Source organism: Homarus americanus, unplaced genomic scaffold (genome assembly GCF_018991925.1).
Source record: "Homarus americanus isolate GMGI-L3 unplaced genomic scaffold, GMGI_Hamer_2.0 scaffold23598, whole genome shotgun sequence".
NCBI classification, from domain to species: Eukaryota; Metazoa; Arthropoda; class Malacostraca; order Decapoda; family Nephropidae; genus Homarus; species Homarus americanus.
Genome location: NW_024731054.1, coordinates 3,775,471 through 3,792,670, shown reverse-complemented (window position 1 = coordinate 3,792,670; position 17,200 = coordinate 3,775,471). Strand labels below are relative to the sequence as shown.

The window sequence follows — 17,200 nt, the reverse complement described above, 5'->3', positions numbered from 1 at the left end:
CTTCCCTATCCTCTTACTTCCTTGTCCTCTTCCTGTACCCACCTTTTCTGTACTTTCCTGTTCTCTCTTTCCTCTTACCAGTCCCTCTCTTCCTGTCCTCTCCAGCACCCCTGCCCCCTCCTTCCTCCTTCTGCCTCTCCTTCCCTGCCCTCCTCCTTCCACCCTCCTCCTACACCTTTTCTCCCCCCTCTCTCCCTTTCTTCCATACTCCTTCATATCACTTCTCCCTCCTGCCTTCCCTTTCTCTCCTTCCCCCTCCTCTCCTTCCCCCTCCTCTCCCTCCCCCTCCTTCCCCCTCCTTCTCTCCTCCAACCACCACCACCTTGTCTGTCAAATACATCATTAGTTGAGTCAGTCTTAACACGTGCCTGCCCGCGCTTTTAGGAGTGTGTGTGAGGGCGTGGAGGTGGATGAGGGAGAGGTGGACAGGCAGGAGGCAGGAGGTGGTGAGGAGGTGGATGAGGCAGGAGGTGGATGAGGAGGTGAATGAGGCAGAGGCAGTTGGGGGCGAGGCCTGAGGTGGGGGCAGGAGGTGGGTGAGGAGTGAGAATGGTTGAGCAGGAGGCTGATCAAGAGGCGATGGAGATGGTCAGGAGGCGTGGAGGTGGTCAGGGAGGCGTGGTGGGGGCGTGGAGGTGGTCAGAGGCATGGAGTGTTGGGGCGTGGAGGTGGTCGGGGCGTGGAGGTGGTCAGGGGGCGTGGGGTGGATGAGGGCGTGGAGGTGGGATGAGGGCGGGGAGGTGGTTGAGGACGGGAAGGTGGTTGAGGGTTGGGAGGTGGATGAGGGCGGGGAGGTGGTTGGGGGCGTGGAGGTGGTTGGGGGCGTGGAGGTGGATGAAAATGACGTGTGAGTATTTAGACGATAAAACAAACAAAAATTAAAAGAAGTAGAAAGAGGAGTTGGAAGAAGAAGGAGGAGGAGGAAGAAGAAGAAGAGAAGAGAAAGGGAGAAATACTTGAGGGGGAGAAAGTGGGAGGAAGGAAGAGCCCAGTAAACGAAGGAAGGGAGGGAGGGAAGAGGCAAATGACACAAGTGTGAACGTGGGCGGAGGTGAGGGGAGGAAGACGCAATGAGAACTGGGGGAGGAGAAAGAGTGACGAGGAGAGGATAGAAGAGAAAGAGGAAGAGACGATGCAGTTTGTAGAAGATGGATAGATAGAGACAAGTGTTTTCATGTCAACAAATCCAGAAAGCACTTAGGAGGAGGATAATATGACAGGGAGGGATGGCAGGAACTGATAAAGGTGGTCAGGAAGGTGATAAAGGAGAAAGAGAGAGTTGTGGATGAAGGAGGGGGAGGAGGAGGGTGAAAGGTTATGGAAGGTAAGATACGAACTTAGATGTTGGGGAGGGAGAGAGAGAAGGAAGGGTGGGAGAGATACGGAGGGGGGGTAGGAAGGAGGGGAGAACGGGAGAGGGAAGGAGGTAGTAAGAAAGGGAGGGAGGGAGGTAAGGAAGGAGGGAAAGAGGTAGGGAAGGGGGAGGGGAAGGAGGGAGGGAGAGCATGTGACAGAAGGGCAGGCACCACAGCTGCTGGTGGTGTCAGTCTGAGGTAGGACCGGCCTGCACCATGATGGGTCTGGTCTCCATCACCCACCTCCTCTCCGCCAGCGTCCCCAACATCTCCCTCTTCTCCACCAGTACTTGCACCAACACCCCCCTCATCAATGCTCGAGGTAGGCTTATTTAGTGAGGTACCTGTGTGTGTGTGTGTGTGTGTGTGTGTGTGTGTATGTGTGTGTGTGGGTTTGGCACAGGCAGGGTAAGTAGGTGCCAAGGTGTGTCAGCTTTAGGGGAGGGGTTGTACGAGTAAGAAGTGCCGTGAGTGTAGGCATCGTCTTTTCTTGGCTGTGTACGTGACACCAGGCTGAAAATGGCTGTACAACTTACTAGTGAAGGGGAAACTGGTTTATCTTGCACAGAAAACACCGAAATGCACACCGGCAGTGATATTACGGCCCATCACGGCTCTGAAACCAATGCACCTCGCTTCAGGGATGACGCAATACACCACACTATTGGAAACACGACACAGTGCATGTCTGAAACGCCCGTAAATAGCCTTGATGAAGATGAAACTGAAACACATTCCACTGGTGAAACAAACGCATACGGGGGCACTGAGCCGAGATTCAGTATGTCATTCTTTATAAAAATCGAAAGCTTCCTGTACTTCGTGATAGCTAAATTATCGACGAAAATACTGAAAATGGTGTACACGGCAGCGCTCCATCTTATATACATGTTATTTAAGGTTATAGGAGCAGCGTTTACCAAGTTGTTCTAGAGGATGAGAGCGAGAAGTAGTGTATATACCAAGAGTGTTGTTATATACCAGTAGTGAACACACATAACATAGCAAACCAAGATTAACACATATATGTCATACAAGAAGTAACTGTAATTATAAACACTGATTCAATGGGAGCGTTAAATTGGCTATTGAACTAATTCCCTTGTGAAATTAATATTGCATAGTGATGATACATAGATAGAAGCGTTTCAGTGAAGTACGAATTGGTTGACATCACCTCACAGTGTGCCAGGAATAACAGGTAAGGAACATAAGAATGGAGGAAACTGCAGCGGGCCTATTGGCCCATACTGGGCTGTTCCATTTATACCCAACCCCTATCGCTCATATATCCATCCAACCTATGTTTGATGCTACCCAGCGTATTCGAGTTAATGATGATATTTGGTAACGTGTTCCACTACTCTATTTCCAAACCAATGTTTACTTATTTCGCGCTTAAATCTACATATGTCTAATTTAAAACCATTGTTACGAGTTCGCTCTTGGTTGGATAGTTTGAGTACCTTTGTAATGTTCCCTTTGTTTAGCCCTGACTTCCATTTATACACCTCTATCATGTCGCCCTCACTCTATGTCTTTCGAGGGAGTGCAAATTAAGATGCTTTAACCTGTCTCTGTACTCAAGAATAGGTGGTTATATTGTACTATACAGGGTGTTTACAAAGTGCCTTGATGTTTCGTGTTTATAAAGTCCCTTGATTTTTCTGTTTATAAATCCCCTGATGTTCTGTTTATAAAGTCCCTTCTTGTTTGTGTTTACAGTGTGTACTCTCATAACTGTTCTCCACTATGCTCGTCTTGCTCCCGCTCACAGGAGGAATAACAAGGAGTGTGTGAAGGTTCGCCTCTGTTACCGTCTTAAGAATTCTACCTTCAAGTCTTAAGTTACAACAGACGTGATGATGATGATGATGACGATGATGATGATGGGTTCGATCCCAGGCAGGGTGAAACTATGGGCAAGTTTCTTTACGCCATTTGCCTCTGTCTACCCGGCAGTAATTGGGAACCTGGATGTTAATCGATTAGCGGATCGTATTCCGGGGTAATGGTTAGCCAGTGCAGTTGGTGAGTTGTCCGGTCTTCTCGGACTGTTCCTTGACACTGGGTTATGCAGCTCGTTAACTTAGGGTATGATTGTTGTGTTGGCGAGAGCTTCTACACCTTAAATAAATTCACGCCTTGGTGGCCCTTATAGGCCCGGCCATCCTCGTTACACGAGGGGCAACCATTATTGTTTTGATGATGATGATGACTGATACACCTGAACTTAGGGGGTATGGTGCTGCCTTAAGGGACTGTAAACATAAATATTAAGGGACTCCATAAACACACACATTAAAGGACTTTGTAAACACCCTGCTCTAGCAGGCATTTTAGAAGTCCGTACCTCCTCTTGAGGAATTTTGAATATCATAACAACAAAATATAACGAATCCTCTGGTAGCGTTAGTCTGTGTGGTCGATTGAAGTAAGCTGGGGTGTCTAATCTGCAGGTGATTTATGGATTATATTACCTTGAGGGAAGAATACTGACGAACGCATCTTAGAATCTAGATTATCAAGAGAATCGGCAAAACATCGGACGTAATGATGGCGCCCTTGACTCAAGAACACCTGTTGTGAATTAAATGTTTCTTCTCGCGCCATATACTGCACGTGATGTAGTCTCCGGTCACTCACATCACACACTAAATTAAGATGTTAAAGTGTGTCTCACCATGTGTAGTGCATTATGTTGAGTGTCTCACCATCTGTCGATCTGTCGTGTGTGTGTGTGTGTGCGCGCGCGCAATAATAATAATAATAATAATAATAATAATAATAATAATAATAATAATAATAATAATAATAATAATAATAATTAACGGTTTATTGAAAAAGTTCGGCAGCCCGACGGCTGAAAATATACAGTGGGCATAGATGAATTATTACATACAAAGACGTGGGGGTAATAAAGGCTTTCATTACAGAAAGGAAGAGGAACATAGTGATCATACAGATTAATGTTTACAGTGGAGGTCACGTATATCACATGGCAGTGAACAGTGACATTACCCACATGAATCTGACCTATATATAGCTGTTAATGAATATGTTGTATTTCTTTGTGTATGAACCTCTGTCCTGCGTGGCAGTTAGAAGTGATACCACCCTCATTGTCAAGACCTGACTGAATTACTCAGAATAGGCAAACTGTACTACAAGCTTTGTCAATAAAGTTGTTAAACTAACTAACTAACTAACTAAGCGCTGAGGTGTTGAACAGCAAACAAGTAGTGTAGTAATTCCCTCACAGATGGTGTTATGAGGGGCCCGGCGTGGTGTAGTAATTCCCTCACAGATGGTGTTATGAGGGGCCCGGCGTGGTTTAGTAATTCCCTCACAGATGGTGTTATGAGGGGCCCGGCGTGGTGTAGTAATTCCCTCACAGATGGTGTTATGAGGGGCCCGGCGTGGTTTAGTAATTCCCTCACAGATGGTGTTATGAGGGGCCCGGCGTGGTGTAGTAATTCCCTCACAGATGGTGTTATGAGGGGCCCGGCGTGGTTTAGTAATTCCCTCACAGATGGTGTTATGAGGGGCCCGGCGTGGTTTAGTAATTCCCTCACAGATGGTGTTATGAGGGGCCCGGCGTGGTGTAGTAATTCCCTCAAATGATTCTGTTGCAACTCATTCACTACATGATGTCGTAGCGTCATGGGGGCACCACGTGGGCTGGTGTCACCGGATCTTCCTCACTGAAGTGGTGTACAGTCAGGTGGGGTCCCAGGCCTCCCTATCGTAGACGGATTAACACATTGCTACTTGTTGTTGGGTCTCATGGGCAGTTATTATTTGGTACCTGGGACCTCACTGACTTAAGCAGTAAGCACTGTTCACCACTTGTTGTGTGTCTTGTCATGTGAAGGTTAGCGTTAGGAAATACAAGAATAACATGACTATTCCAAACATTACTTGCCAACACTTGTCACATGCTGCTAACATTGCCACAACCACTACCGCCACCTGCCAACACTGTCACACGGCACGCCCACAACTATCTGCCAGCACACACACACACACACAACTATCTGCCAGCACACACACACAGGAAGGCCAGCATAAAGGAGAACGACGACGACTTGGCGGAGGAGAAGGGAGAAAAGGAGGAGTCGGAGTTGGTGGAAGCATAGAAGATATCGAAGGAGGATAAGGAGAAGGGAGAGAAAACAAGCCCCATAAACAAAAGAAGGTGGTGGCGGCGCTGGACACAAACTGGCGCCAATTATTGCGAGGTTCACGGACGATGTGGCATGAAGGCGACACTGGGGAGAAACTCTTTATTTAATATAGTGTCTCCTGTATTGCATTACCGTTTGGGTGGGGTTTTTTTCTTGTGGTTTTCGTTTTTTCTTGTTTTATTGTGTTTTCTTGTGTTTTCGTGCTTTTTATTGTTTTAGTGTTTTCTTGGGTTTTATTGTATTTTCTTGTGTTTGTTTTTCATGTGTTTTCGTGTTTTTTATTGTTTTAGTGTTTACTTGTGTTTTAGTGTTTTTCATATGTGTATTATTTTATATGCATTTCAGTGTTTTTCTCGTTTTTGTGTTTTCTTGTTTTCGTATTTTCTTGTGTTTTTTTATTGTATTCTTGTGGGTTTTGTTGTGTTGACCATGATGAATCGTATTGTTGTTTACGATTGATTTTTATACTTCCACTGTTTATGTACATGCAGTGTCTTCATAAAAACAGAAGAATATAAATATGTATGACGTTTTTTTCTGAATCTATAATATACTACAGGAATAGCCGTGTGTCTGTCTGTCTGTTCTGGGCAGCCGAAACGGCACAATCGTTTTTCATCAAACTTGGTGGAAAAATCGCAAAAAATTCGTAGAGTGGAACACAACCTGGTCCCATGTCGATAGTTTCTTTGGGAAGGCATTAATTAACCATTTTATTTACACTGGAAAACGATGCAAGTCTACGGACTTGGCGCACCCTCATTCGCTGTACCCTGTCAGCTGGACGGCAAACCTGGCACGAAGGGTCCGCGATCACTTGTAATCATCTATGTATTTATCTATATAAGTTGATTTATGTATTTGTTATGATGATGAAATTCAAGTGTCTTAAGAGTATTTTCTTCCGTAAAAAACAAGGCAGTGACGGGCCAATCAAAACTGACCATTTCTTCGACATCCATTACTTGTTGGGTCATGAGCTGCAAAATCTGGTTTCCCTCAAGTGATAAAACTCCACCCATCCTGCCCCCTTCCCCCCTCCCCCCTCCCCTTTTTTTATTCTAGTATTTAAGGCATAGATTATCATAGAGAGCTTTCATGAGCAATTTTTTTACTTAAAGTTATTTCGAGCAAATATCCAAAAGTTCGACCAAGTTTTTAGAGCAATTTTTCTGGGCGGTCGTGATCGTCAATTTCTTGACGATTTCGAGCAAGATGACCGGGTCAAAACACGTCAAATACTGTACAGTATTTAATGACTCGAACTCATTTATTAAGTGTACATATATATATATATATATATATATATATATATATATATATATATATATATATATATATATATATATATATATATATATATATATATATATATGTGTATATATATATAATGCACTAACAGTTTATAATTTGAGTGCTGATTTGACAAGTTTGTTTTCAAAACAAGTGCGGCAGCTGTTCATAGTTCACACAAGCAGCCCTCCCTACTGTAGCTACGATAGTCCAACCAGTCTATAATAAACACTTTCAGTCCTCTTCCTCGCCAGTCACTTGAGAGTTCACAATCGCTTTTCTTCAATTTCTCTCGTTTCTTTTTCATATTAATATGTCTTGTTGTTGAGATGTTCCGTCTTCCATCTACACGCACGGCAGCGTTCACTTTTTTTTGTTCTTGCTGTAGACACGAGCGAGAACTACCCGTGTGACCACATTTGGAAGAACTTGATTGCAATTTCTTGCTTCAAGTTAATTGCTCATAAAAGCACTTGTGTGACCACAGCTTAAGACCAGGAACATGAAAAGAACGTTACCAAGGGCAGTCGTCAACACCTGACGCTCCGACCTGCCACTGACTCCCGTAAAGTTAGCCAGGCTACCGTTCGCCGCTTTATGTTATTGTTTTAAAATCTGAGTCTGACGACCGTTCGCCTGCTGTTTGAAAGCGCAGGCGCTCATTCTGTGATATAAATATTTTAGACACCTCGGCTAAATTCACCTGAAGATTAGACACCCTAACGCTGCCTAGGGGTTTAGGTTAGATTATGTTTGGTTAAATTGGATAAGGTTAGCGTTAGGGGGTGTTATTCTTTGAGAGGTCCAACTAAATCCCGTTATGTTCTTCCAAATACACTAGGATTTTTGTTTTAGAGAGAGTATTGAAAATGGGCGAGAGAGAGAGAGTATGAAAGAGGGAGAGAATGAGAGAATACGTGAGAGAGAAAGAGAATGGTAGGTAGGTGATATATGTGTATGTGTCAGTTCGGGTGATGTTACATAAACGAACCATTCTCTCTCTCTCTCTGCCGTGTGTCAGGTCCACGTTCCCCAGGTGAGGTAGTGACGGCAGTAACAGCATGGGGAGCGTCACGTGCGGTGACGTCCTGAACGCATGTAAGGCGCCAAGAGTTGAACGAAGCGGGAGGAAGGAGAGGGATCAAGAGGAACGGAAGGAAGAAGGGGGTAGGGGAAAGAAAGAAAGGGTAGGGAAGGAGGAGGGGAAGGAAAGAAAGGGTAGGGAAGGAGGAGAGGAAGAGAGAAAGAAGTTTGAGGTGAGAGAATAAAGGGAGGGGGGAAAGGGAGTTAGAATGAGGTGAGGGAGGGAGGGAAGGTTGTCAGCTGTCTGCCACAGACCTTGGGGAGAGGTGCACTGACTGGGTTCAACATGTTCAGTTTCATACAACCGAGTTTCCAGGCCACCCTTGGAGACTACCTTTCAGAGACAAGTCTTGGAGATCACACTTGGAACCCAGTCTTGGTGACAACATTTGGAGACTAACCCTGGAGACTGATTACCTTTGAAACCCAGCCCATGGAGATCACCTTTGGAAAGCAAGTAGTGGGAGATCAAACCAGGAGGAGAACCATCTTGGGTGAACCTCTTCCTCTCGTAATATCAGCTGATGTAATGTAAACACTGACTTCTTCCTCTTCCTCCCCCTGCCACCGTCTTGTCAACACCGAGTCGTCTTCAAGCATCTTTCCTTCACCTCCAAGATGAAGGAAGACGTAGGCGGGTGCTTGTCTTGTGTAAATGAAAGACTAAGACTGGTGCTTGTCTTGTGTAAATGAAGACTCGGCAATATCTGCCGTGTGTAAATGAAAGACGTAGGGTGGTGATTTCTTGTGTAAATGAAAATAAACGATTTCATCTCCATATTGTCTAAAATAAGAATATCTTTCCTCAAATCGTTCTCAGCGAAAAAAGGAAATTAAGACACTTATAATATTTCACCTGATGATTTAACAACCTAACCAAACGTAACGCTAATCTAACCTAACCTAACTCAACGCTTATCTGGTCTAACCCAGTCTAATTCCCTCTAATTAATTTATACCTAATATATACAGGAGCATGTGGAAAATACTACCCACATTTTAAATACAATATACATTCACATCTGGGTATTTTTATTCGAATGAGAGCGAGACACGACTGACTGGTCTGTGGTTGTGAAATGTTTTATTTTCTGTATTTGCTCGTTAATTAATTGCGGAAACTTATTCGTATTTTAAGTTTATTATTATTTTTTGTAGGTAATAGGTTAGGTTAGGTTAGGTTAGGTTATAGGAAATACAATATACACAAACGTAATATTTTCGTCCGCTTGTTTTCTGAGGGTTGCCAAAAATATCCACTCCGAGCTGATATTGTTGCTTTAATCTTTTATTTTTTCCTGGGGTCATTTTCTGTGATATTGACAGTAGAACAGGAGAGGAAAACACCGTTCATGCCACACAGGGTAAAGAGGACTGTAGGAACTGGAGGATATTTCAGAAAAGTACAGACAAATTAGTAACTCGAGTGCCTATCCAAACCTTTCGCGCCAAAAAGGTAAACGAAAAAATAAATAAATAAATATTGCGCCCAAATCATTCGTGCTTTAAATATAAAATGAATTCATAATGTAGAGATTTAGCCTATATTATTTACACGGAAAAAAATAAATCATAAAAAATATAAATAAATCAGGACTCGGGAGTTACCACTGATACCTCATGAAAGTGGATTGCGCTGCGTCTCAAGGTTAGCGGTTAAGTGATTGTTCAGCTGCTCAGGGTTAGCTGGAAATATATCACTAGCTTTGTAGTGTTACTTGTTTACATTCTTTACAGATATTAATGACCATAGTTATTGATTAGACCTCGGATGTTTATAATTTTCCAACAAAGTTGAATAATATCATGGTGGTGGAGGCAATATCACGGGACGTAGGACTGGTCTGTCCTGAAAATTGTATGCTGATGACTTAGTGCTGATAGCAGGCAGTGGAGATATTTAAGAAATATAAGAGTGGGACAGAGGCGAAGGGCCTGAGAGTGAAAGTGACCCAAAAAAAAAAAATATTGATTAGTAGTGTGGGTGAGGGACCCGTGGTGGAAAGTGGAAAATCGTTATGTGCTGTCAGCAAGACAGGTGTTGGCAGCAACTCATTAATGTGCAACGAGTGTTGAAGGAGGGTACTCACGAGGGAGTGGAGTAGATGGTAGACTGCAGGATGTTGCTGACTATTAATGTTCTGTATGTGTAGGTAACCATGGGTCCACAGCAAGGCTGGAGAAACTGCAGTCTTAAGTGAGCCGAAACGAGGATGGCGGACTGGGTGTGCAATATGACACTGAAAGATAGAAGGCCATGTTCAGAACTGGGTATTGTGAGTATTGGTGAAGCCTTGCTCAGCCAGGTTGGGATGGGTGAGACCAATTAGGTCAAGAGGTGTGCATGAACCTAAATGTGGAAAGGAGGAGAGCCAGAGGTAGGCCAAAAGGGACACGGTGAGAGGTTGAAAGAAATAACAGGTAGGAACCTGACAAGCAGGGCCGGATTTACCTACTTGTGGGCCCCATACTCCGGTCCCTATGCTTATTGTACAGGGGCCCTTATGGTTGTGAATATATTAAATAATGAAATACTCGGTGTACACTTGAAACAAGGTCGCTGGCATGCTGCGCGACAAATTAGTTTCAGTGGGCCCCCAGATAGCGGTGGGCCCTAGGCCAATGGCCTACTTGGCCTATTGGTAAATCCGGCCCTGCTGACAAGATAGACTGTAAGAGACCGTGCAGCATGGACGGCTGCCATCAGGTAACCGCGGCTAAATCAGGCAAGCGTGAAGAATATCTGTAAAACGACCACAACGATGATGATGATAAGCTATGCAAGAATTTTGAGCTGTTGTCTTTATTATTAATTGTAAATATTGTAACTAAGTGTATTTTCAAACATTTTCGCATCCCTGGTATATAACAGTTATTGTTTAGTCTTATTTACAATATCGTAAAATACATCACAAGATTATTATGTTCTTACTTTTATTCAGTTCCGTCTTGTCTCTTGAAACATACTGGATGGCTCTAGTGCGCTCCTTAACCACGGGGACGATCACGTATGTTTTGTTGGTAGTCTTAATGAGGTTTCGACGCCATACTTGCCACGTCATCTGTGAGACAGGTCGGGTAGTCTTGTGTCTCCAGTTACGAGGAGACAATTAACATGTACACCTTTGAGAATCCGTGTCTAAGAGTCATTACTACATAACCAGCCTGCACTCACACACCAACACACAAGACTCCTGTATATGACGAGAAACTTTACTCAGACGTGATACTTTAGGTACAGAATTAAGCATAAAATACAGGTACAGTATTACTCACGTGTTGACAGCATCATAAAGGCAGTGCTCACAGTTATGTAAACAAACAATGCCAGTATTTATACGGAGAGGCACCTAAGCCTGCGTCTCCTCTCAGTGCCTGTACCCGCCGTGATAAGGTCACTTGTCTCAACCAGGGTGTGGCTTGACCCCGAAAAGGTCATTGGGTCAGTGTGGTTATCCCGTGTTTTGTATAATTTTTTTTTTGTCGTAAGGTTGATGTAACTCTCTCTCTCTCTCTCTCTCTCTCTCTCTCTCTCTCTCTCCAGGGAGTGGTGAGAAAAGGGTAAGAGAGAGACGATTTCATTAACTTCACTCTACCATTTTGTGTGTGCGCGCGTGCGTGCTTGCCTGCGTGTGTGTGTGCGCGCGCTTGCCTGCGTGTGTGTGTGTGCGCGCGCGCGCCTGCTTGCCTGTGTATGTGCGCGCACGCGCCTGCCTGCCTGCCTGTGTGTGTGTGTGTGTGTTTTTCTGCTAGCTTCCTTGTGTGTGTCCGTGTGTGTGTTTTTGCCTGCCTGTGTGTGTGAGCTGCAGAAGGCTGTATACATTGGACGCCATTAGCCATACAGTGTGTTTTTCACTGCAGCACACAGTGTAGTAACACACATTCCCTCTATGTACCCCACACTTCTGGCTTTGGCTACACGTTATACATTGAGACAAATGGGTGCACCATGGGTTATGTTTATGTTTGGCTGCTGGTATATCGTGGTATGTTTGGCTGCTGGTATCGTGGTATGTTTGGCTGCTGGTATATCGTGGTATGTTTGGCTGCTGGTATATCGTGGTATGTTTGGCTGCTGGTATACTGGTATATCGTGGTATGTTTGGCTGCTGGTATATCGTGGTATGTTTGGCTGCTGGTATATCGTGGTATGTTTGGCTACTGGTATGGTATGTTTGGCTACTGGTATATCGTGGTATGTTTGGCTCTGGTATATCGTGGTATGTTTGGCTGCTGGTATATCGTGGTATGTTTGGCTAGGTATATCGTGGTATGTTTGGCTGCTGGTATATCGTGGTATGTTTGGCTGCTGGTATATCGTGGTATGTTTGGCTGCTGGTATATCGTGGTATGTTCTGTTTTGTCAGTATTAATGGTATATCACTCTTTAACTCGGGATAGAGAATGAAGGAAGGGGAAAGAAATATGATTGAGCTTATTATAGTATACTACCTCTCCCTCTTCTATTCCTCCTCCTTGTATTCCTCTTCCTCCTCCTCCTTCCCCCCCCCCTTTTCTATTCGTCCTCTTCCTCCTTTGTCCCTCTTCTCCTTTTTCTATTCCTCTTCCTACCTCTATTCCACCTCCTCTTCCTCCTCCTGTTCCTCACCCACACCTATAATTATACCTGGTCGTATCCTCAGGTGAACTTACCGCTAATAAACGCCAGAGTAAACCTTCCCCTTGACACGGAACTCCTCTCGGGTGAAGGATGGTGGGAGGGGGGTGTTAGCGTGAGGTGTGACGGCGTATGTCGATTAGTGTGACGTTAGAATGTTCTGGTGTGACGGTAAGTTTTGGGATTGTGTGATGTAACAGTGTGGCGGTGGTAGTGCTAGTTGGAGTGTGATTCGTCATCGTGTTGTCATCGTTACATCAGCTGTGGGCGATGTAAGTATCTGTGACTTTAGTATGGACGGTGAAAATAATTTTGTCATTCTTGTACTACATCACGGTAACAAGATTATATGGGAACTTAACTCGCATGGGTATATACAGCATACAGTATATATTTATCCTGGGCCAAGTGTCACCTCCCCTTCAAGAATTAGAATTACTTTAATTTAGTACTGTACAGAATACATATTTCACTGCGTCTCGTGAGTCTTCTGTGACGCAAGGAAATGTTGTCAGTTTTTCGAATGTTTAGTTGGTGACGTCACGAGGTTCCTGGCACAGCTGGTATCGCTTTAATGGCTGGGACACCTGCGAGGGTCGAGCTGTGTAAATGACAAAATCTCTTTAACCTTTTAGAAGAAAATTATGGATGCACTGTATAAATATAATATTATCATGTAGTGTAATTGGCTATTATAAATTGCGATCACATGAAGATTAGCCCCTTGCTTGTTTTACAGGATGATTAAACACCCTAATGCTAACCTAACCCTACACAACCTAACCTAATCAAACATAACCTGACCGAACCTAACTTGACCTGACCTAATCTAACCTAAGCTAACTCAACCCCCTCCCCCCTGGTAGCCATCAGATAAAGTCAGCTGGAAGTTGTTAACCTTCTTAGAATCCCTCAATAGATTCTATCACCAGAAGTATTAATCTTTCGTATGCAAACAAACTCAGGTGCCCTTGTTTGTGTCCCCCTGCAGGCCTGGGGATGGAAGCGTCGGGGATATCCTCTGGTTTATCGTCCTTACCCTGCACGCCACTGGATGAGGAGCGCCCGGGATCCTCTCTCAGCACTGCCTCTCGCTCCTCTAGGATCCCCAGACTCACCCGCTCCGCCTCGTTAAGGATCAAGTCCTCTACATCCACGACCACTTACAACAGCAGCAGCAACCACACGCCGGAGAGCAAGACGGTGGAGGTGAAGAGTAGCAGTGACCCGCGTCCTACCTCACGGACCTCCTCAAAGGGCATCACCAGGTGAGTTAAAAAGTGCGTTAGAGAGAGAGTATATGTCAGAGTGGGTTAGAGAGAGTTGGAAGGATAATGTGTTCGAGAGAGAGTGAGTTAGAAAGAGTTTCTGCATTTAGGGAGAGTGTGTGTTAGTGTATTAGAAAGAAAGTATTTCATGGTGTATTAGTGTGTTAGAGAGAGAGGAGAGCACCACCAAGTGTGTGTGTGTGAGTGCGTGCACAGGGTGGTGAAATGCGTCTAGTGTGGTAGCACTATGTTAGTGTTAAGGTGCAAGCACTGCTTGCTCCCTCTCGCTTTCAGCTGCCGCCACTGGCTAGCCCTCGTGGCGAACATGGAAGCAACTTGCAGAAGTGTTCCCCTGCCAGTACACAGCCTCTTCACCATGAAGACTCCTGTTGTGCTCCTCGTGGCAACACACGGTAACTGAGTGCCTCGTAGGCCCAGGCTAGACCAGCAGGGGATCTCGGAGTAGCAGTGGGCCCCAAAGGGACTGCACATAGGCCCACTGGCATGTGGACACATTCTGACGCCTAACAGCCATTGCCCCGCTGCCTTGCGGATTAACCTTGGTAGGTTACGGGAGTAAACCCCGAACTAAAAATCTGCTGTGGAGCCCCGCATCAGGCAGACATGCTTACAGAGCTCAACAAGCCTCCAACGGCGGTATAGGCGGAAGAGGTGACCACCGTGGAAACCCAACGACTACACTGGGGGACGAAGGCAATGCCTGATGGACAGGCTACTAAGGCGAAACTCGGCAAACTGGGCTATCGGCAATCAATTACAACTCTCTCCCTCTCCCCAGTCGTTGCAACATTTGCACCACTAGATCAGGAAAAGGGAGAGCCAAGATGTGTGGTTACAGCCTATGCTCCTGCCTCACCACATAAATCAACTCAGGTGCATCAATCATCCAGCTCATCATACTCCCTATCATCATCAAAACCCCTATAACCCCAAAAGTCCGATGGCGATGGACGAGTGGCGATGGGGACAGGCAGAGATAACTGCCGGGATTCTCTGGTCACAACTCTACTCATGGGCGGCAAAGATAAGATGGTCGTTTATGCACTGGGATCTAGGCAGCAATGCAATCCAGTCCTGTCTGTACGATTGAGCAGCCCTTTCGAGGGGCCACTCTGCTCACCCCACATGGGGAGGGGGCTAGAAAATGTGCCCTTAACATACATAGCCTGCCTAAAACCCAACCTGACTTGGCAACCGCACACAGTAAGGTCATCCTTATGCAGTCGAAAACAGTAAAAATCACAGATCCAAACAAAAACAAACGTACAACCTCTTATGGTCGCTCCATGGAATGTCAGGACCCTTCTGGATACTGGCACAAATGAACGTCCTGAAAGAAGAACTGCCCTTGTGGCAAAAGAGCTGGCTAGGTATAACATCGACATAGCCATCAGTGAGTCCCGGCTCTCGGATGAAAGCCAGCTCACAGAATGGGATCTGTCTATACCTTCTTCTGGAAGGGTAAACCTGCTACGGAGAGAAACCTCATTTATGGAGTTGGCTTTGCTATTCGCCAACGCATCCTACACAGGCTAACTGAAATGCCTATTGGGATCAACAAGCGCCTCATGACGCTTCAGTCCCACTGAATCACTTTTTCATCAGTGCATACGCCCCAGCATTGGATGCAGGGGATGATATCAAGGAGGCCTTTTACGCCGACCTTGACAGAGTGCTAAACCTCTATCCCCAGAGAAGACAAGGTTGTGCTCCTTGGCGACTTCAATGCCAGAGTTGGCAGAGATGCTAACATTTGTCAGAGAACCATAGGGAGAAATGGACAAGGCAAGTGTAATGCCAACGGCCTAGTGAGGCTGTGTGCAGCAAGCGTGCTGCACACAGCCTCACTATCACCAATACCTTGTTTCGGCAGGCTGACAAGTTCAAGGGTTCGTGGCAACAACTACAATCCAAACACTGGCATCTCATTGACTGCATCATTGTCAGAGAAAGAGATCGCCGAGATGTCCTCATCACCCGTGCCATGCGTGACTCGGACACCAGCATTTATAAACCAGCGGCGATAACACTCCCAGCGTTGGGCTATTGCCCAAGACACGCGCACCAGACCATCAGCTCCTGGGACCACTACCGTGACCCTGCCTAATGGACATTTGTTGCAAGGAGACCACTGTGACACTGATCATCGACTTGTTTGAGCCAAGCTCTCACTTCACGTCGCCCTAAAATGGCGAAAGGAGAATGCCTCCAGAAGAGGTTTTAATACTAAGCGTCTGGGGGACCCAGCAGTAGCACATGTTTTCAGAGAGCAGCTCGAACATGGGCTTTTAATTAACCCAACAGCAAACAACGTGAATCCCAGTGCCGAATGGGATACTCTCAACACTGGCATGACAAAAACCTGCAGAGAGACCCTCGGCCAGATCAAAAGAATACACCAGGATGTGGTTTGATGAAAATGTCCCGGCAATGAAAGTACTCATCGACGATAAACGTGCTGCTTTTACTGACTGGCAGAACAACCCTCAGTCTCGGACCAAAGCTGATACCTTCCGCAAGAAGAAAACCGCAGCCCAGCAGGAACTTCGCATTCTAAAGATTGACTGGCTTAAAAATAAAGCATGTGAAATACAAAAACTTGCAGATCAGCACAAGATGTGCGAATTTTTCAATTCCATTAAAACATTTTATGGGCCAACCACTCATGGCCCAGCCCCCCCTTCCACTCATCTGACGGTAACTTCATAATTAAAGATGAAGGAGGCCTTCAGCGCTGGAAAGAGCACTCCTATTCATTGTTCAACTGAAACACCGATGTGGGTGTCCTGTCTACCCAGCAGGTCCCTCAGCATCCAGAGCTGACCCACCTCAGCTATCCTCCATCCCTGGATGAGGTAGTTACTGCCATCAAACAGATGAAAAAACAAAGCCTCATGACCTGATGGAATCCCAGCCAAGGTGTATAAAGCAGGAGGACCTCTGCTTACCAGCCATCTCCACTCTCTCCTGGAGAATATATGGAAAAAGGAGGAAATCCCTCAAGCTTTTAAAGACGCTTCCATTGTTAATATTTATAAGAAAAAGGGAGACCGGTCAGACAGTGGCAACTACCGTGGGATCTCGCTACTCTCCGTAGCTGGCAAGATCGTCGCCATTCCTCCTAAGGCGGAAAACTTCCTCCCATAATCTCAATGTTTTTTTTAGACCATCACATGGCACCACTGACATGATCTTTGCTGCCTGCCAGATACAGGAAAAGTCCAGAGAACAGTGTCGTGATCTGTACATGACTTTAATCAACTTATCATCAACTTAAGCAAGGCCTTCGACTCGGTCAACAGGGAAGCCCTCTGGTGGACCCTCAGTCATTTTGGCTGCCCACCAAAATCCATCGCCATTGTGAGGGAACTCCAC

General features: G+C 45.5%; 1 protein-coding gene across 7 annotated transcripts in view; it reads left to right on the top strand.

Annotated features, from left to right (window-relative positions):
• LOC121867523 (flocculation protein FLO11-like) overlaps window positions 1-17,200 on the top strand; it is a 139,195-nt gene that overhangs the window by 68,997 nt on the left and 52,998 nt on the right. For 3 of the 7 annotated variants that reach the window (XM_042367506.1, XM_042367509.1, XM_042367505.1), the window contains exons 1-2: window positions 1,538-1,677; window positions 13,528-13,804. In XM_042367506.1, the coding sequence (XP_042223440.1) occupies window positions 1,572-1,677; window positions 13,528-13,804 (383 nt within the window). In that variant the 5' untranslated portion in view covers window positions 1,538-1,571. Of the gene's footprint in view, window positions 1-1,536; window positions 1,678-1,794; window positions 2,557-13,527; window positions 13,805-17,200 lie in introns of those variants that run through there. The other 4 variants (XM_042367511.1, XM_042367510.1, XM_042367508.1 and 1 more) reach the window with 3 other exon arrangements.